Genomic DNA, 22,677 nt, shown 5'->3' on the forward strand with positions numbered 1-22,677 from the left:
AATCGACTCGGGATACTTATAAGATACTACCATGATTTTTGCAGATTTTTTGGTCCAAAAATAAATTAGGCCAAAAACCGGCCTTACCGACCCTCCCCCTTTCTGTAATTATTAATAAACATAAAAACCCGCATGTTTCATTGCCATTTAAACTCCATCCATATATGTCAAAAAACGCTATTTTTTTAATCTGTTCCTGATAAAAGTTTTCGCAATTTCCCCCCTTTCCTGCCTTTTTGTATAATTATTTATTTTATTTAAGGCCATGTGATGAGTGGGTCACATGACCAGTTTCTTGCCTTGTCGAATCTTCTTATTTCCTAAATTATTTTCACACAAAGCGCCACATAGAGTTAAAAATTGAAATAAAAAATTAAAAGCATTAAGAAAGGTGGGTCTGGTCCTAAATTTTTACTATTATTGAAAGAAGCTTTTTTCGAATCTGCTTAGAACTATTTGTTCACTCTGGAAAATCTATCGATAAAAAAAGTGGCTGAAACCTATAATAATAAAAAATATACCTTCGTATTCGCCTTGACACGGCCGACAAATTTTTCTAATCAAACTTTTTCATTCGATAATAATTACTCAAGATAAACAATAAAAACTTAGAAAATCTTCCGATTAAAAATAGACGTTTTCTAAAACACAACACGCGATTATTGGGCCTTTTTCATCAAAATTCTGGAAATGTGTATGGTGTATTTTCAGTATATAATCGATGACTATAAGTAACGCGCTATGTTTAAAAAACTAATATGTTGGTTTCTTTTAATAAGAATTTGATTCCGAAGTTTTTCACTAGACCTTGAGAAAGTTTTTCTATAACTTTGAAGAAAATCGGTAGAAAATTATGGAAATGACAGCGAGTTGAAGTCAACAGACGCTGTCGCTGCAGTGTTTTCTCAACGTTTAGTGAACAGCTTCCTTGCTATAAGTTACTTTCAACCAACATTTTTTTGATGACCGTCCCACCGGTCGAAGATGGCGAAACTTGAGTTTCGTTCTTTTTTTTTATCAATAGGTTTTCCGGGGTGGACAATACTTCTAAGCGGTTTCGAGCGCTTGTCGAGTTTTTGCATCCGTTACATCAATTATATAAATAATTTGATTATTTAGTTATCCAAAAATTGTAACACGTTAAGGCCATGTGAACATAACCTCAACATTTAAAAAAAATTTCAAACCCAACTTACTTTCATACGAAATGCGATATCGAACTGAAAAATTGGGAATTTTAAATCAGAAGCAATAAGAAACGTTTTTCTGATCCTACATTTTTGAAATGATAAAGAGTTTTTTTCTTAACAGATTCTGTTTTGCTTTCTTCATCGTTATAAAAATTTAGGACTAGACAACCGTTTCTCAGTGCTTCTTATTTTTTCTTATCATAACATTAAGCCATTTCTCTCTCTAGGTAGGTGTTACTCACTCAGTGAGAAGGGGAGTAATGTGAGGATGGATGTATAGAATTTTTAGATTGGTCTAGAATTCTCGTGCTATTTTTTAAAGTAACACGTTCGGAATCACCCCACGTGAAGATCCTCACGAATTTGGCGTGTGAGGTTCCTTACTCGAACCGATTTGTTAGGTTTGCTAAACGTCCTGATTTTCCGGGAAATGTCCTGGTTTTGTCCTATCTGTCCTAGTATCCTGGTTCAATCTTGAAAACTATGATAATGTTCTGGTTTTTACATTTTCTTCGAGAAATCTTATGGTTTTGAACACCAATTGCGACATCATTTTTTCTTTGCTAAACTCCCAATGGAGCGAAGAACGCAACCGACTTTCAGTGAAAACTGTTTGCGAAACATTTTCTCTCCATATCTTTACCTGCAACTAAATTTGCGTATTTTAAAACAAAATGAAGTCGATGACCTGTTTTTAGAGCTTTTTCAAGAGCCCTGGATTGCGACCCGACCTATCTGGTATCCCTATAATTTTATATAATTCTGTCTTGGAATGCTTCTCTAGCTTTCTTCACGTCCAAGGATTTTTTCATGTAAATTCTCGTGTTCCTGTGGCTTCTCATGTCTCTTCTAATTAGGGTTTTATTCACACATACTAAGATACACTCGATTCATTTGTCGTCCAACTTTCATTTTCTCAACCATCTTAACCGATTTCTTTCTCATGTGTCAAATAGTGCCTCTTCTGCAGCACATTGTTTGAGGATTATCTCGTTGCTTACTATGTCCATCAGTGTTTCCCTAGATATTATGCGCAGGAATTTCGTTCTAATCGCGCTAATTTTACTTTTATCCTTTTCTTGATAGGTCCATGTCTTGCAACCGTATAGCACAGTCAGTACAAATATAGAGTGATGTATTACCATTTTAGCTCTATTTGATATATGTTTACTTCTGACAATGGGTCCAGCTCTATACCGATAACGTCCATACCCTCGTTTATGCGCCTATATAACTTTTCATCTATCTTTCCGTCACTATCAAATTAATGCACTTAAACATTTTCCAACAAAATATAATAAACAAATAATATTCGTAAATAATTAATTTACTATGTAAGTTTATCGTTTAAGAATTATTTTCATTTATATAAATGAAATATGAGTGCTAGATTATGCGTAAATCGCTCATGATTTTTCAAACCATATGCATAGTCTATTATTGGCACGGTGTTTTTTATCAGAATTGTCCCGATCCACATTTATTTCTAAACGGATGCAGATTACAATAACGTTAACAATGTAAATAGCAGCTGACCACAAATGACATTTTATCTCTCTACTGCCCTCTATCGATATAACTGGGGTTACATTTTGGGGCCAGACTTGTTTTCTCCGATACTGTTTACTATGGGCGTTCAATGGGTATACTCAATGCAAGCCCAATCAATAAATCAAACACTGATCGCCTTTATAAGCATAAGTTTTGATAATTAAACCTTATGGATAATTGGAATTGTTTTAGGATTTGGATAAGATTGCATCCACTTACTCATACAATTGAAATACTCCGTTAATGAATTTATAACACCCACTACGGGCATTCTATGGGTATGCCCAATGTCGGCCCAGTCAAGAAATCATGCGCTGATCGGCTTTATCAACATTAGGCTTGATAATTAAAAAACCGTAATAATTGTAAAAGTTTCACTATCACTTTTGTTTTATTAACGTTAATTTTGAGGCCCATGCTCTTCATGCTTTTATTTAATCCGTTCATCATTCTTTACCATTTTTAGATTAATTCCACCATAATAACCTTATAGACGATAGAGAACTATCGGGGGCATTTGGGGACCGTAAGCTTTGAGGGGGCGTCGGTGGAAGAGATATGGGAAGATCTGAAAGAGAAAGTTAAGGGTGTGTGCAAAAGAAGGTATAAGACACACGGAAGAGTGACGAGAGGATTAGAAGAACGAGGGAGGTAGATGGAGCGGATCTGAATTACGAGGAGATAGAGAGGCAGATAAGGAAGTTGAAAAGGTGTATGGCAGCAGGGCTGGACGGGGTAAAGAACTAAGCGGGGCTGTTTTGGAGGGTTCGATCGTACCACTGTATAAAAAAGGGGATAGAGAGAGACAGGAAAATTATAGAAGAATTACACTAATGAATACAGCGTACAAAATATACGCGATCGCGTTGGCATATAGCCTGTGGAAGGATGCTGAGGGGAAAGGAATATTGCCGAAGACGGAGGTGGACTTTAGGAAGGGAAAGAGTACTATTGACAATATTTACGTCTTGTAGCACGTGGTGGACAGAGAACTAACCAAGAAGGATGCCAAAGTGTACGCGGACAAGTCGAAGGTTCTGGTGTTGAGGAAAGGAGTTGGGAGAAATAAGGGTGGATTGTGGAAGTAGAACGGAAAAGCGGTACAGGAGGTCAAAAAGTTTGTGTAACTGGGCTTCCTGTTGCGTAGGAATGGGAGAGTGGGTGGTGATATAAAAGAGAGAGTGAGAAGGGCAAATGGGGTGATGAGGCAAGCGTGAGGACTGGGAAAGAGGTTGTTCGCAGACGATTTTGTAAGGAGAATGAAATTGTTTGATTCGCTGTGTTTGTCTTATTTGACGGAGTGGAGGTGTACCATTTAGTGTACCATACCATACGGGAGAGGTATGTGAAATAGACACTGGGGCTGGCAAGGAATACGCCGAACTTTATTGTCAGGAGGGAGACAGGAAGAACGAATTTAGGGATTATAACGGTAAGTCGAGCGTGTAAATATTAGGAGAAATTTTTGGAAGGGGGAAAGTAAGCTGGATATGGAGTATTGGTGGGAGAAGGAGAATAGACGTAGGGGTGCGCAGATGGAGGTGGAAAGGGAAAGGTACTTTAGAATGAATGGATTGCAGATGGATAAAATGAGAAGGATATACGAGGAAGGAAGGTGTATGAGATGGTTAAAAAAAATGACATGGAGATAGAGAAGGCAGAGATAGAAAGCGCGCGTAATTTTTCTTTAAGAAAAGAGAGCAAGGAAGTCAGGAACTTATAGCGAGAATGAGATATATGAGAATATGAGAAATATATGAGAATGAGATGAGAAGAGAATGTGTGAATTGTGCGGGAAGGGGGATGCGAAAGTAGAGCACGGGCTGGAGGAGTGTGAAGAGGTGGAAAGAAGTGGGATAAGCATGAAGATATTGTTGCATATAAGGGGGACAAAAGGGCAGTAGCATGGGTGAAGGGTGTGTTGGGCAAGATGGAGAAGAAGATAAGGGAGGAGGAAGTGGAATGGAGAAAGTAAGATAGTAAATAGGAGAGGAAGTAGGTGTAAGAAAACTGTAAATATTGTTAATAGTATATAAATATCAGGTGACAGCCGATGAGGCAGAGGCTGGCAATGCAAGGAAAAGCAAGAAAATAGCCACATGCGTGCGAGGCGAGGCGAAGCGAGGAAGGTTAGGCTATAAAAGTGAGCGGCTTAGTGACCAAAAATAAGCGTTTATCTATCTATCTACATGTGGATTATTATATTCCTAAAGCATGCATTTCTAATATACAATCCCTTTTCCAAGCACAAGCCAACTAATCTGTGTCCGTTATAATTTAGTCATTGATCCCCGAAAGTACCTAATATCCTTTAGATGTCCTGATCTAGGGTCCCCACCCATCTATTCATATCTCCTTGCGGAATTATTTTTTAACCATGATCGCAAATACTTATTGTATCATTTAATATGTCCGAGAAGGCTATTTTACCTCTCTCGGATCACTATCAACTGGGACATAGCACGCTATGATAAATAATCTTCTCATTCCTAATTTATTTCTAATCCACAGCAATCTGTGAAATACGAAATCACGATCTCTGAGATGCTGTCTTGCTCCTTCATTTATAATCAAACCTACACCTTGACTACCATGTAATTTACTATCTACTCCCGACTAGGTTTTAAGTCGGCATTTCAACACTCCATTTTCTATGTTTCTACTTTCACATCCCTTTTTCTTTGTTTCAGGTACACATAAAATTTATAGTTTCCTTGCGTGCATAGTTTCTCGTAATTCTCTAACCTCAAGATCATTCAATCCTTTAGCATTCCAAACACCCAGTCTGCATACATCGCCCGAAACTTGACGTTAAATTTACCGTGTACATACCTTTTACCAATTCAAGTTCCAGTCCATTCCGAGGTTATATTATTGTTTGTAGTATTCATTGTTCAAATTGTACGCCCAACTAGCACCTTTATGCTATAAGTTTATTTTGAGAGTTGAAATCATGTCCAAGTTAAGTAGTGATTCATCATATGGTAGAGAGTCTAGTTAAAACATCAGTTCCACCTAACTTCGGTTGATAAGGCGGGCCGAGGGGGGGGGGGGCAAATTGGAACCGAGAATGTCGACGTTGATTAGTGTTTATGCTGAGAAGGTCACCAACCTTCAGCAATGTTGTATTACATAGGAGTTCATATGGTTCCATCTGGTATTTCCCAGCCCCTCTAGGTTCATAAATGAAAATAAATGTAATCGTTAAATTTTGTATAAGAATTATTTTGATAAACAAGGATCAAGTACATTCTCAAACAGTGTGATTTTCTACCAAAATGATTCAATTTTGGAATTTTCAACTAAGTCCAGGGATAAATAATTTAAATTATGGTATAAAATGAGTATGACTGCCCCCCTCCCACCCCTCTTCCCGATAAGTATAGTAGTTCAATTCCAAATGCTTCTATGAAAATGAAATTTTATTTATCCTCAACATTATTAATACTTAAATACTTTGTATTCAACTTTGCGAATTTTATGTTGATCAAAAATGAATTAAACTGTGCATCTATGGAAAAATAATTGAAAAATAATCTATCAATTTCCAAAATTTTTAACTCGATATCACGTTTTGTGTGAGCATAAGTTGGATTAAAAAAAAAATGTTTGAGGTCAGGCTTACATGGCCTTAACGATTCAACTTAAATATATCACTGAAACGTAATGTAGAAGCCGCCAGTTGAGACCCACAGCGCCCAGTGGAGCACCGAGCTCGGTTATCTGGGCTCCAGCTCAAGAAAATATTGGTTATTTTCGCTAAGACCCGTACATCCGTCAGTCGTACTGTTTTCCAAGGAGGTGGAATGAGGGTAGGGAAGTTCTGCGATGGCAAGGTTTTAACGACTTAATTAAGTTTAAAAAAATAAGTTAAACATTTTTCTTTTAAGACTTAAATCTGACGAAAATATTTATTTGACATATGTAATATGTCAAACGGCTGCGTCTAAATTCACCAACAAAATTTCTTCCATAAATTTGAAAACCCTCGCGGTATTTATTTTTTCATCGTCTCACTTTATTTAAATGATTTTACCTGAAAAATCATTTACCTACACTTACAGAATACATAGGCTGCACTTTGGTTAGTCTATACTTTATAGTGAACACTAAACCAGTCCTTTTCTTTTGTTGAAAAAACCTTTAGTGTCTGTCGACACTGATGAAGACTTCAAAAATTGTAAACAAACATTATAAATTATAAACTAACCAAAGTGCAGCCCATGTATTCTTTAAGTGTAGGTGAATTTTTTTAATTTGTTGTTGTTAAAATCATCTGAATAAAGTGAGACGATTTAAAAAATGAACACCGCGAGGATTTTCAAATTTATATGGAGGAAATTTTATCGGTGAATCTAGACGCATCCGTCTGACATATCACATTTGTCAAATAAATGGTTTTGTTAGATAAATTTTATCTTTCGTTAGATAAACCTGCTGTAGCGTTTTCTTTTCAAATATAAGATAAAATTTATTCATGGGGCTTAGTGCGTTTCTGTTTTATTAAAAGATCGTAAACCGACACGTAGGTGCGAAGACATTGCGTCGATTGCTATTAGTACGCCAGGGGCGGTCAACGCAATGGGAAGTACACGGATTATTATGATTATATTTAGTTCGCAGAACTGTACGCGCGCTTCTGTCGTCCGCGGGTTAACATGGCGATTGAAGGTTGACTTCTGAAAAAATTTGGAATTTGAAAACTATCATGTGCGACTGACAACTTGAAAAATGCTGAAAAATTTATTTTTGCAAATTTTCATTTACGTATTGTCATACGAAAGAGTTTGTCCAAAACTATGAATATATGATTCAAAAGATACTAAAAAATTTAGCTTTTCCGTCTTTTGTCTCATACTCTTCAAGTTTTGATTTATGTGTTTCATTTTTCTTCATTTATAATAAAATAAAACACATGGAAAGAACTATATATACCTGCACTAAAACATGCACATATGACCTAGTTCAAAGGCCATTCGTACGCGGCGCTAGCTCTGGGTATCTATTAACGCCTACATCCCATTGCGTTGACCGCCCCTGTAGTACGCGCTATCACTCGGTGCGCTGAGAGACCCGGTGGAAGTAGGGATTACGGAGAGCAAGCGTGGTGTTGCGGCAGCTAGGTCCCATGGGTTTGTACTCCGTCCCATTAATATCTATGTCCATGGGTTGCCCGCACTGAAATAGCACACAGCTTTATTAAAATTATTATGCATCCTACTTTGGGAATACCCTATCGAAAGAAATCTCTGAGTTTTCTTTAGAGAAATAGCCTGGCCCATTTGAGTCTATAAACAAAGTCGATTTGAAACAAAATAGTTTTGGAGATAGTTTAAGAGATTTGGGTCCTTTTCGAGATCCTTTTAGTGGTCCTTTTAAGAGTGGTGCGACGGTAATATAATGTTCCTATTGTATTCGTCACGTACCGGGCGGGCAGAGTTATTTACAGTAGTTGGTCGTGGCTAATCCGCTCTCCCTTTTTAAATTTCTCTTCAAATTATTAACACTTTTTTTTAATTGATGAATTTTCTCATTATACTTATTTATAATTATAACTTATATACTGATATACAATTTTCTAATTGAATTCAAAAATGTTGTATTTTTTGGCGTATCTCATTCCATTTACGAGAAACGTTCTATTAATTCCAATTTTAAGTATTAAAAAAAAAGTTAGATATCTGAAGTCATCAAAATCCGTAGATTCCGAATTATTATGTTTTAGGCTGTTAACTATGAAATTTAAAAAAAATCTACTTCTAAATTTTAATCCGAAATCTTAACAAAGGACCCTTGAGTGTCGGCTACTCTATTGAGATAGCCTCTCTGCTTGTCATTTCTCTGAGCTTCTTTGAGCTAAAGAATTTTTAGTATATACTCAAAGATTCTTTTCAGTAGGGTAGTAATGTCTCAGAAACGTCCCATAGACTTCCTGAATATCCCTGGGATCTCCCAATTTCCACCTTGCAGGATAATCGACGAAGACCGACATAAGCTTATTATAATTTTTGGAAGGTTAACTGGGATAGCGAAAAATAAATATTAAGAAGATAAAAAAGAAAGTTTCTCAGTCTCATTGACTATTTTCTTGAAAAAAATTTGTATTTAGAAAATAAAGGGTAATCGATACAATCGCTGGCCACATCCCACTGATTTGCCACCTCATTTAAATATGCTTATATGAAATAATAATGGTAAATGAAACTATTAACAAATAGTGCAAGAGAAAGCGCAACAATTTCCGCAGCGTATTTGGCAACCTAAGTTAGTGCAGTAGAGTGCATTTAAATTCTAGATTAAAGAAAAACCGGTAATGTTGAATGAGTAGGGAATTTAAGCGAAAAGCTATTTAGGGAAGAAGTGTCTGCGTGATGAAAATTATTATTTGTTTAATATTTACAATAGGTTTAACTAAAAATGTATCAATCTATCTGCTTTAGACTTTCGTTCGACGCTTATAGTATTTTTTCACAAATTGTAAAAATGAAAAAATTCCATAAGTATCCACTAAATAAGGTCAAATAAATCGATCGTTATTTTCCCCCTTCAATATTTACTATTTACTATTATTATATAATATTATCATATTATATTATGCAGGGTCGACCATTTTAATCTGTCGCGGGAAATATCTCAAAAAAACGTCAGATACAGAAAAATATTTCAGGCAAAAGTTGTAAGAGATAACGGAGAACATGCATTTTTATTAACGAATTTGACCTTGGAAGCAATTTTTAAGGTTTTTCGATGGTTAAAGTGATTTTTTCCAATGGAAACCCCCAATCTTGACCCTGGATTTGAAAAGAGCCAAAATTTTACTTATAAGATGTTGTATTGGTCAAGGTTGTTTCAAGGTCAAATGAAGTTTAAATATGTGAAAATGACATAGCAAGCAATATCTCAGAATATACAGGGTTCTCACGATGGGGCTTACCAAAAAGTATGCAATCCCGCATACATGCCCATAGGAATAGCATTTGCGTCTAAGACGGTTTGCATACTTATGGTAAGCTCCAGCGTGTCCACCCAGTATGTCAAATACCGACAAATGTTTGAGACAAAAATTGTGGGAGACAATAGGGCTCATGTGTTGGTACCAAAGACCTTGACCTTGAAGGCGATTTTCAAGATCGCTTGAAGGTCAAAATGAATTATGTTTCATAGAAACCTCTAGTTTTTAAACCGAATTTGGAAGCGACGGAAAATTTAACCTACAAAATGTTGTATTCGTCTAAGCCGTGGCATGGGCAATTGGAAATAAAATATGCAAAATTGAATTAAATTCTATGGATTCAAAATGCGAACCTTCTACCTTGTATTATCGTGGTCGAATAAACTTTTGAAGATCAGTGAACAGGCCAAGTATGAACTACCTTGGATTTTTCAAGGTCATAAACTTCCTATTTTTAGCACTACCCAGGAACAACGAGGTGGACATAATAGGATTCTATTCCCTTTGGGGTGCTTGATTAAAGTGAGCCATTCCAGGAAGTGGAATGGCTGCAGAAGCTGCTCGTATGCATTTCATCATATATTCTCGTGTCGTTGGCGTTTGCTCAAACACAACTTTTTTCAAATAACCCCAAAGATAAAAATCCGGCGAGGTAAAGTTTGGTGAGCAAGCGGGCAACGGAATCGAACCACCACGTCCAATCTATCGGTTTAGGTATTGTTGATTCAGAAATGCCCTTACGATCCGCCAGTAATGTGGTAGTGCACCATTTAATTGCACCCAACTTCTTCTTCTGGTCTTAAAATCGACATTTTTAAGTAAGCCAGGTGTATGGTCTCAAAAAAAATCCGAAAAATTGAATTGATTCACATAACTATCGAAAAAATATTGACCCATAAGATAGCTATTCACAATTCCGCATCAAACATTGAGGCTCCAATAGTGTTAGTGATCAGCGATTCTGTACCAGTGTGGATTAGTATCTGACCAATAATGACAGTTCTGTCTGTTTAAAGCTGCAGTGTTTTTAAATGTTGCCTCGTCAGAAAGCGTAACGAATGTGAACAACTCACGATGCTATGAAGCCCATAGACAGAATTTAAGGCGTTCCATAAAATTTCGATGCGTTAATGTGATGTGATAAGCATGATATCTGATAGCCTTTAGGATCCTGAGAACTGTTGATTTTGGTATTTTGAATCCATAGAATTTAAGTCATTTTTGCATATTTGATTTTCAAGTGCCCATGACACGGCGCTGACGAATGCAACATTGTGTACGTAAACTTTTCCGTTTGACCTTCAAGCGATCTTTACAGACGCCTTCAAGGTCAAGTTATCTGGTACCAATACATGCTGTCATACCAATACATACTGTCACCTATAACTTTTGTCTGAATACTTTTTCGGTATCTGACGTATATTCTGAGATATTGCTCACTATATCATTTTCGCCTATTTGACAGCATCTTATACATACAAATGTTCTGCTTTTTTTTTAATCTCGGGTCATAATTAGGGGTTCCCGTTAGAAAAAAAATCACTTTTACCTTCACAAACCCTTCAAAATTGCTTGCAAGGGCAATGTAATTGGTACCAATGCATGTCCCTCTTTGTCTTCTACAACTTTTGTCTGAAACATTTTTCTGTATCTGACATATTTTCTGAGATATTTCCGGTGATAGATTAAGATGGTGCATCCTGTATATTTACTATTATTTGCTATTCGAAGTAAGCACAAATAATATATATTTAGTAGAACCAAAAAGATTTTTAAGACAAAGACTCGTTGAATTTTCAAAGAATAAAAGTTCATGATCCTAAATTCTAAAGCTGAGAGGAAAACGTGTCATTTTTATACAAGAATACTTTCCTTGTTAAAAAAACGTTGCTAGAAACTCTAAAAGAGAGACAAACCATGAGCAGTTCAGTCGTAGATAAAAAACATAATGTATAGACTTGATTTGTTTCAAGTTTATTAATAAATGCTAACAATATGTATTTTGATGTCACAACGTACACAAAATTATATGTGAAAGTATCAAAGACGTGCTTTGAAAGTTATCACGAAAAAGAAAGTAGCAGTGAATCAAGATAATATTGGTCTGAATACGTACTATACAATATTTTCTTGATGCAAGAACATTTTCCCCGTCTCAAGAAATAATACTTAAATGACAAAATTTAATTTTCAATAAGAAAGAACCTGTGTGGAAACATTTCGTGGCGCTATACTTTTTCTGTCTAGTCCGCCTTGAGTCGACACTGGCGCGCCACAGAGTGACTTTCCAGTGAGTAGACTAGAACGTAATTCTCAAATCGACTACTTTCTAGACAGATAGTCTATTTTGATAAAAATTTAATAATTAAATAATATAATTATTTTTTATTACATAAAAGTCTAATATATAAATTTTGCAGTAATTAAAAATCTAAAAAGAAGTTTTTTACGCAAAAAATGAAAAATAAGTTTCCGCAAATCTTGTACATACGCATGAAGTTCAATTCATTACATCGTAATATTTATTTCAATAAAACATGAACAATTTTTAAGCATTAAATAGCTTCATGTGTGAATAAATCATTTAAAATAATAAATTTTGTATGATAAGACTTACGATTAGGCTATGCAATAATTATTGCTTATTATTTTTAATACTTATTACGTTAGGCCTAATTTACATTTCCGAAATCAATCAATAATTAAAATAAAGTAAATAAATAATTTGTGTCAAAATTGGATTTTCTGTAATATTATAAATCTAATACATATCATTATGCATATTATAATTATTATAAATTTAATATAGTTCGTATATTAAGATTTCAATCACCTTCAATAATTATTGGTAATTATACTAAATATGGTATAGTGAACATTTAATTATTACTTGATCATTCATGCAATTATGTATTATAATTTCCTCAATTTTTTAACCAAAAATGATTATTTTCTGAATTCACTTCTGGCATTTTTTTCTTGATTCAATGCTAATTTCGTTTCCACGTAGGTAAATGTTCACTGCACGAGTTCTGATGAAAGAAATCGCCATCTGCTGATTCATCAAAGATATTCCTAATCATTCACATATCATATACAATTATGCATAATCTCAGTTTAAAAAAATTTTTTTATTCTTATTATTTTGCATAAATTTTTCATATGTTTATTTACTTTTTAGTCAAGATGGTTGGTACAGCGAAGACTTTTACGATTATCATGGAACGAGAAACGACGAGTCGAGGCTTTACAGTGATACGGAGTATTATCCAAGTACAACTACAAGCTCGTCCTCAAGAAGAAAAGGTAGTATAAAATATAATGCTTTCAAAAACATTACTTTTTTAAATTTCGAAACAAGCTTTTCAATAAATATTAGAACACATAACAAACTAAAAATGTCAGTTTATACAAACTAAAAAACAATTACTAATGGCAAAAGATTACAGAGTATTGTCTTCCCCTTTCTTAGTAAACGCTTGCTATCGATGAGAAATAAATAAGAATTAACTTTCAAAGCTTTTTGTACTTTCATTATTGTAGAAGTAATTTTAATGTAAAAAAAACTATCGCGTGAACTAAACTTTAAAATTGTATTTTGAATCAGAAAGAATTATTTATTTTTTTTAAATTTACAATTTTTTGATTACATGAATTTGTAAACATCTTCACAAATTAAACTGCTCAGAAAAAAGACATGAAGAAAATTCCAAGTAGATTGAAGTTTGAAACGGTTTTATAATCTTTTTATTTATTAATTAAAATAAAATTATGTTATTCTATTCCATTATATTGATATTAACTGTTATAGGTCCTTATAGAAGACCGTCTTTGGAAAGGCAAACGACTTTGTACGATGATCACTCTTATTATGATAGCTACGTTGGCAATGGAAGAGTTGGAAAAATGAGTGCAACTTATCCGGAATGTCAAACGGACATAGGATATAATAAATGCTACGATAATATTACGGGATACATGTTCCAAAATGAAAGGCAAGTTTACGAATCATTTTTTACAAAAAGAAATGTTGATTTCCTAACAATGTTATGAATAGTATAATTTTTAAAATGATAAACTGATTACACGTTTCTTTAATACAAGATGAAAACTTTAATGTATGCTGAATATGCTTGATTTAAAAATGGTGCATTTTACTTGTGCCTTTTCGTGTGGCTGAGGGAAGAAATTTTGTTAATTCCTAATAGCGCCTGGCTCATCCATTGAAAAGTACATAAAATTTACTATAATGTAAAATAGTTTTTCAATCAAAATTTCATGTTAACATGCAATACATTTAAGAAGGAATGAGATGAATATTGTTTTATGTTATATTCATAATTATCATTTTTTCAGATATGGGCAAGATGATGAAGACAGACAATGGGATAGTGGAGGGAAATGGCTCTCAGGATCCAACACATATTACGAAAATAAAAGAAATAGAAAAACGCTTCCACAGAGGCCTGCTTCTAGTATTGGCATTCACAGGCCTGATTACAGACCTGCTGTTACCAGACAACGTAGCTACGAGTCCGAAGAACTCGATTATAGGTACTAGTATTTCAAAATAATAAAAATTTATTGTATCAACTGTACATTTAACAAATCATATAAATTATATCCAGACAAAATTCACAAGCCTACAAAATTCTGTGTCGATTAAGTCGAAACGTTTCAAAGTTTAATGGTAAAATAAAAGAATTTAAAACAATAAATCTTCCGAATTAAATCATATTAAACTTAAGTGCAAATAATGTGAAGACTGTAGACGTCTAAAGCTTTGTCATCTAAAATTGGAAGCCTTTAAATAAATATTAAAGACGGAAAAGATTCGAAATTAAATGTTAAAAATTCAAAAGTTTACTTTTACAAGGAACGTGTCCGATCTAAAGAAATAAAACTAATATGCTTAAAATGCTTTGAATTGTTTTTTCACATTGTAATCAGTAGAATGGTCTTTCATAACATTCTAGAAGGTTGAACACGGAAAAAGATCAAACCAGACGAAGGTCAGTAAATGTCGGTAACAGGAATCTATATTCTCACTCGCGCCAGAATTTCCGTCCCTTTAATTTTAAAATTTACATAGTGAAGACCATAAGAAAAAACTCTAATAAATAATCTTTTTCATTTCAGCAGCCAAAGTTCCCGCCACCGGAAAATGTTACAGCGTTCCTTTTCACGGCAGGAAGGAACTGGTAAAAAACTACCCCCAACCCCTTCAAAGCCGAATAGCGTCATTCTCGGGCGCAAACCTGCCTCTCTTCCCGCGACCCCCGGAAGACAACTGCCACGAACGAGAACTCCTTCCGAGGAAAGTTACTATAAGCCTGAGTACAACGAGGATTACAATCACGCTTACCGAAGTGAAGACAACCTTCAACAGGACACCTTCACTGATAGCGTTTATCCCGAACAGATCTATAATCAATCTCATATCACTAGATCAGTGCCAGATAATCAGTACGTACCTGATCATTTCTTACCTCAGATGACGGATCAGTATGGCCAAAGCTACATGGATCCTCCGACAAAGGACCTCTACATCGAAGAACAGCTATACGCACATAACTCGTACAAGGATGCTTATCAGCCCTTCGTAGAAACGAATTCACAAATTTATCAGGAGCCTTATGAAGATACAACATATCCAAAAATTAGTGCAGCTAACGATCATTTCGAAAAAACACAAGATATTGTCACTGATAACTACCAGTCCCTGGACTATGACCAAGGCAGTATTGAGCAATTATCAACTCAACAATCTCTAGCTGGTCAAAATCTAAAATCGCAATCACAGCTAACATCGCAATTGCATCTGAATCAATCACATCTAACTCAACCTTATCTATCAACTCAAGCACAAGTAACAACCCAATATCAACAAGACTATAAACTAGAATCTTTTACAGATGTATATACAGATTACACAATCCCCGATTCGAAAAGTGTCTACGATCAGAATAACGTCTTAAATTGTGATCCTTATGAGCAAAATTTATACGATAAAAAATACGATGTTGTCACCTCCGACCACTACCAGGAAACCTATTCGCAATCCTATGATCAGCCTGTTGTTTCGGCTCCCAAAGAAGTTTACAGTGAATCATATGGTACTCAGGAGACTTATCAAGAGTCCTACGAAAAAACAGATTATCAAGACGATATTCCTTACAGCAAAGAAGAAGACGCGACTGACTATAAGAATGATTATCAGAGTCAGTATAAAGATCAAGACCAGTACCAAAACAAGGATCAGTACCAAATTGAAGATAAGTACCAAAGTCAGGATCAGTATCAAGATCAAGACCAGTATCAGTACCGAGAGCAGTATGATGAGTCCTATCAAGATTCATACCAGGGTTCGTTTGAGGAATACAGCAAAGATCTAGCCAGCAGCGAGAGGAGGAAAAGCGAAGTGCCTGAATTGTCTGTTACTACGCCCAGGGGTCAGACAAAAACTAATGGTTATCCTTCCAAAGAGTCCGAGTATTTCTACCCCTGTCAAGAAAAGCTCGAAATTTCTTTAACCGCAGCAGCGAGACGGAAGAAACTTGGAAAACGTGATAATAGTCCTTTGTTCCAACAGAATACTGATTCTTTAGAGTCGAGGGATGATGAATTTAAAGATTCTTTTGAAACTGCTGTGAGTTCCGTAAGTAGTAGTCAACCAAGGAAAGCGTATTCTGAGTATTCAACTGCTTGTGAATCAAGTCCTGCTCCAGTTACTTTAGTCGAATCGCCGCCAGGCTGTAATCCAATTTCGAGTATGATGAACCATGTTGCTAATCATATTAGCACCGTTACTACCTCAGCATCGGTTCACCCTTCTATCAGCACGAACGAAAAACGTCTTTCTAGAACCAATTCTTATCAGGAGGAGATAATCGAGGATGAGTATCCTGAAATTATTCCGAGTGATCCTCAGAGGAAGGATTCACAGATGTCTCATCAGAGTCAGATGTCTCATCAAAGCCAACTTAGCCAGCATTCATCTCAACAATCTCAAAAGCCGAAACTTATGCGCGGAGAGTCATATGTTTCTGATAATTACTCTGAAGATGGGTATACGGATAGAAGGGATTCTTATGCACAACAAAGGAAGGAATCATATTCTTCAACTACCCAAGAAGGTTTTAAACCGCCTCTTCAAAGGACTGATTCTTACCAAACCAGGGAACTTGGTGGTGGTAGAGCTAGTGGTTATGGGCAGAATTTCACGACTCCTCAGCCAATCTCGAGGGCTGAGAGCTATAAAAGAGGATATTTTAAGGATCAAGACTCAATAGATAAGCCAGAAATCTCGCTGAGCAATGCTGTTAATGGAGACTATAAAATGAGGGATGAAACTCTTGAAAGGTGCTTTTCGTAGTTGAATTTTAGTACTATTTCCATTTGAATAAAAAATCTGACAAGTCAGAAGAAACATAACACTGGTTAAAAAAAATGTCATCTGTAAGTCCATTTAGTATGAGTTCTCGTTTCCTTAGCAGTTTTTTGTGCTAAGTTCAAACTCGACTTCTATTTTTGTCTAAACTTCACAGTTTTCAGATTTCTAGTCAACTTTATTTTTCAACATCACAAATCGTGCGTATCAACATTTTCTTATTCTAAGTTAAATATTACTACTAGATTAATCAAATTAATGTCCTTTTCTTTGGTTCTTTAAGAGCATGGAATGTCACGTAACCAATTATTTCAAAGAAAACTTACTTATCAAATAGTACATTTTGCTTAAACTTTCAGAGCTATGTACATTCTCTTGAAGTGACTTAAATACTTATTTAAAGAACGTCCATTGAGTTTAACAGAAACTGTCAAATTGTTAACTTTACAGAAAAATATGGGTTTCTCTGTCATGTGTCTCATAAACTGTTATTGCTGGGACTTGAAATTTTTTGTAGATTTTTTTAGACTAAAAAACGAAGAGAATTACCTCTATTAGTCCTGGAGCTTACGACAATTCTATGGACGTCATTTTAGTACTCACTAAAATTTCAGATTCTTTGTTTTCATAGTCAACAGTTCGAAATTCTTTGACTGGCTAACAGCTGTTGGTGCATTTTGCAACAATTTATCGTTAAACTGATCAAAAGTTTTAGTGAAAAAACGTCATTTTAGTACTCTTGAAACCCATTGAAGATGAATGTTTTGGTGCAAACAACTAACATAGAATTGAACTGGAAGCTCCTGAGTAGTGCCAAAGTTGACTGACACTTTAATCGGAAACGGAATGAAAGTTTTGTCCTTTTTATTAAATAAAATTTTCATCTACAGGATACTTCTCTAAAACAAATACGTAAAGTCACAGCTCGCAACAATGGGTTTCAAGAGTACTAAAATGACGTTTCTTCACTCGAATTCTTGGCATATTTGACAGTTTCCCAGTTAACTTTGGCACCACTCAGGAGCTGCCAGTCAAATTTATTGTTAGTTCCTAGCATTCAAACAACCATCCCTCGTGGGTTTCAAGAATGCTAAAATGACGTTTTTTTACTCGAATTTTTTACCACTTTAACGATAAATTGCTCCAAATGCACCAACAGCTTTTAGCCAGTCAACGAATTTCGACCTGTTGATTATAAAAACAAAAGAATCTGAAATTTTAGTGAGTACTAAAATGACGTCCATAGAATTGTCGCGAGCTCTCGGACTATATTTGATTAATAATATATTGACGCATACTAGCCTCAGTTGTCTGTAACTTTTTAGTTAATACATTTTTCAAGGTTAAATTTTAAAATCCGATATGATTTAGAGGTCGTCTATTTGAATGTTGTATTTTTTATTAATTTTTTGTTCTTTTTATTTTCCCAATTTCTTAAAAATGCATGTATTGCATTTTTTACACCTATAAAATTATCCATTTTTATATGAACTTTATCGTAAATAATTTAATGGGAACGTTTAAACCCATTTTCAAAGAAAATAATTTTTTTTCCTACTTTTTCTAATCTTTTTATAACAAGTAAGTTTTTTAATTTACTTATCGCATTTAGTAATTGCCACACCTTATATCAAATTCGTATAGCAAAATGTGAAGCAAGTAAGATAAAATTATTATTTTCCATGAGGTTTTGTGAAAAAGATTTTAATTAAATTATTTACTATGGTAGTAATGTAGAAAGGGATAATTCTATGTTACAGAAATGCAATACTTACATTTTCAATACGTTGATGAAATAAAAACACCGAAAAATCAATAAAATAGACACCACTCAAATACGGGGTATCTAAATAGTCCAAATCATTACCGATTTTGAATTTCTTTATGGGAAAAATGTGTAGACTAAAAGGGCACAACTTTGGTTAGCGTACGGATTCAATTCTAAAATAATTGTTTGCCTTATAAAATATTCATAGTTTTTATCGATTATCTCGAGAACAGCTTAGATAATCGAAACAACTGATGCTTGTTGAACGTAGAATTAAAAATTTTTTTAACTCCGGTATCGCTCTTATCCAAAGAAATTCTTACATTCATTTACAGCACGACACGTTACCTTAGAACAAATGTTGACTAAAAAAATCTGAAATTTTCGGTTCAGTTATTCCGAGGAAAGATTTCTGTCGGTTTTCTAATCAAATGAAACTATTTTCCTCTGAAACAATTTATGATTTGATAATATGCAAATTTTTGCTGAGTTTTAAACTTTTGGGGTGAAAAAAGTTTTAAAAAAGTAATATGGTCTTCATTTTCAAATTTAATAAGCATTGTGAACCTTTAAATTTTTTTTACGTAAATAGATATGAGCGAGGAGAAGAAGCCTTGTCAAGAGCCACTCGGGAAAACTCGTTGGTGGAACCTTACAAAGGAACTCCACCTTCTGGTAGTCCAAGAGGTAAGGGTAAATCTTTGAATTATTATAAAGATAAGAACATTTTAATTAGTTGCGAACATATTTTATAAAGAATTATATAAATTAATGTTTTTTGTCATTGAAGGTAGTATAACCAAACAAGCCTCTTTGGATGAAAGTGTCCAAATGGACACTCCTCCGAGGAGTCCTCCTGAACCTCTGCCCGATGAAAAACTCCTGGAGATGGTGGGGCCAGCTCCAATTCCGACACAACTCAAGGAAAGACCTGAAATGACTGCGAAACAAAGATGGATCTGGGCCTACAATAAAATCATCCTGCAGCTAAACGTGAGTACTTTCTTCATTACTTTATGTAGGCAAATAATAATTCGAGTCGTCTCAAACTTTTTTTTACAGGGCAAAATTTGATTTTGGTACCTGTTAATTTTGACACAGGTCCCTAAAAATGTTTCCATAAGCAATTTATATACAGAATTTTTTTTTTGCTGGACATTTGGTAAAGTTGTTAACCGGCTATAAATAGAATTATCTCACCTAATTTAGGAATATGCGATACTAATCGATACAGAGCCACTCGTATAAATTAAAATAAATTCAGTCAAATGGGAGCTGGAAGTCAAGAAACTATGCGACCTTCTCAAAAATGTGGTAGCCGATAAAAACGACCCGCATTTGTTTCAGACATTCGTTGATAATATTTTGGAGAATGACCTTGATAATCCAGTGATACTAATTATATTATATTTAATTACAGAGCAAAAGACAATCTATAAGGCGACAATATGTCCAATTTTGTAAAATTAGGTAAAAGTGTCAAACACAGATCGTTGACTTTGACTCATAGTTTTATTTTCAATGTATAAGCTCTTAAAAAAATTAGAATTTCTTCTAATTATTAAGGGCAGGTGATACTTACAGTTTCCCCGGCTTTTTCCCACAAAACTGAAAATTTAAAAAACTGAATTCGGAGATGCTATAAAATATTACAGCGGACGTCCCCGGACTCTTTTTTGAGGGATAATAAAAAAAATTATTGTGCTGAATAAAAATTTTATGCATACGCATTATTTTGAGGTTACATCGTTTTTCATCTCTGCCTTTCCGATAATCCGGAAATTATGTATGAAATAAATTTTTTTGATTGCCTGCAAACAAGCTTAGTTCCGGGAGATTAGTTACTATGTTCATTTGTAAGTCCAAAGTTTTCGGCCAAAAATATTGTGTAGTCTGGAAGTAACGCTCGGGTGAATTGTAACACACATAACCTCGAAATATACACGCACGTTGTTAGCAATATCAAAAATGTTTTGATAAGAAAACACAAAAAAAAAGTCTGTAGGGACGTCCGTTTACATGTTCGCTATCATTCCCCAGATTTTGAAGGGAAAATATTTCTTATCCTAGGAATAAAGCTAGGGGAATCTAACACTGAAACAATCGATACTATTTCCTAAGCGCTATGCAAATTAACCACATTTTTCTAAATTAAAACTTTTTTGAATTAATCCACAAAAAAAGTGTGTGGGGACGTCCGTTAGCATTTTCGCTATCATTTCCCAAATTTTAAAGACAAAATATTTATTATTCTAGAAAAAAGGCCGGGGGAACCTAAAACTGGAAAAGTCGACAATTTTCTAAGTATCACATGCCCTTAAAATCAGTCAAACATATCTTAGCACAATTCAATAGGTCGGTATGCTGACAATGTATGAAAGTGTAATGCTGTTATTTTATATAATATGTGTTATTTTTATAATGCTCTTATTTTAATGCTGAATTTTCGTGAATTAAAATATTTCTCAAATAATAAGACACGAATACTTTTTAAAACATTAATTAAGGTTTAGAGAAAAATGATTGAATATCGATATACAGATGATGAACTTGAGTGGAAAATTAACACAATATTTAATGATGTAGAGCTACATATTTTGTAAATAGCTGAATCCTTGAAGCAACCTGCATAGAAAAGTACTATCAGACGTAATTAAATTTCGTATTACTGTTGGTTGAACTACAATATTTATATAAAATGTTATTTAAAAGTAAAATCTATTTCTAGCAGATTATATAACAGGGAAAATGATATTTAGGAAACATTACTAAGCTACAAGGGCAATTATTTACCAATTTGAAATTTCCAAAATCTGGACTAAATTTCTGTCCAGGATTCCTCACTTTGAACAAAGAAATGTTGATTGGAATCGTGACTGCAGGCCAATGTCGGCTTACATGAAACATCCATTAACGTGGATGCGCCGCTCCAGTAGATATTCAATCATACTTCTGAGTACGCACCTGGTACTCCAGCCAGTCAAGTTGATTTCTAAGAGAAACTGAAAATTCGAGAACGAATTTAATTTATGCGTAAATTTTAAGAAAAGATTTCAATTAATTACAGAATAAAAACAATGGAACATTAAAAATTTACCATGTATAACAAAGTTTTATAAATTAAATACTTCAACATTTGACAATTTCAAATTAGCCATTTTCTAAATTGATTTTTTTAAATTATTAAAAATGCAGGCATTCAAGAAACGTCGTGCTCCTGCAGTTTATCAATAGCGGAACATTAAATAATAAAATAGTTTTATAACTTTCTAATCAGACTGTTATAAAACTAGCTACAAAAAATTATAAAATATAAGGTAGGTTTTCTGACTTATTTAATTTGCCAAATTATAAATTGAACTAATGAAACTTGTTGCAGGCTGATAATAAAATGCAAACTTAATTAATTCAGAGCTTATTTTAAAAAAAGTGAAGAGCGCTGTGGTACATACTGTACAAAGAAAACGAGTTATTCAGGATTCCTTGTTAATTTAATTGCACTTTGGTTGTCAATATTAAGAATAGTGGGTCCAACACATGCATTTCCGACATCTGACAGTAACTTTCGGAGCCATAATATTTCTTTACAAGCCTCGCTTGCCGCTATAAATTCAGCTTCGCTCGTACTTAGACTAACGCACGCTTGACGTTTGGAAGACCACGTTATGTACCCACCATATAACATAAACACATAACCTGTTGCAGGCTGATAATAAAATGCAGACTTAAGGGCATGTGACACAGCTAAATACCTATATTACCGACCACAGTTTTTCAGTTCACTGAATGTTTTTTTGAACCTGAGAACTTTTTTTGTGAATAAAAT

The 22,677-nt window shown here is 34.4% G+C and overlaps 1 protein-coding gene across 1 annotated transcript in view; it reads left to right on the forward strand.

The window, feature by feature from the left end:
- The window catches only part of LOC117178648, a 34,067-nt gene extending 13,742 nt beyond the window's left edge, over positions 1–20,325 (forward strand). The window contains exons 4-10 of the mRNA XM_033370072.1: positions 12,875–12,999; positions 13,505–13,688; positions 14,050–14,247; positions 14,833–17,055; positions 19,444–19,538; positions 19,642–19,844; positions 20,272–20,325. Of these exons, the coding sequence (XP_033225963.1) occupies positions 12,875–12,999; positions 13,505–13,688; positions 14,050–14,247; positions 14,833–17,055; positions 19,444–19,538; positions 19,642–19,844; positions 20,272–20,325 (3,082 nt within the window). The remainder of the gene's footprint in view (positions 1–12,874; positions 13,000–13,504; positions 13,689–14,049; positions 14,248–14,832; positions 17,056–19,443; positions 19,539–19,641; positions 19,845–20,271) is intronic.
- Positions 20,326–22,677: the final 2,352 nt, after the last annotated feature.

This window comes from Belonocnema kinseyi, chromosome 8 (genome assembly GCF_010883055.1).
Source record: "Belonocnema kinseyi isolate 2016_QV_RU_SX_M_011 chromosome 8, B_treatae_v1, whole genome shotgun sequence".
Taxonomy (NCBI): Eukaryota; Metazoa; Arthropoda; class Insecta; order Hymenoptera; family Cynipidae; genus Belonocnema; species Belonocnema kinseyi.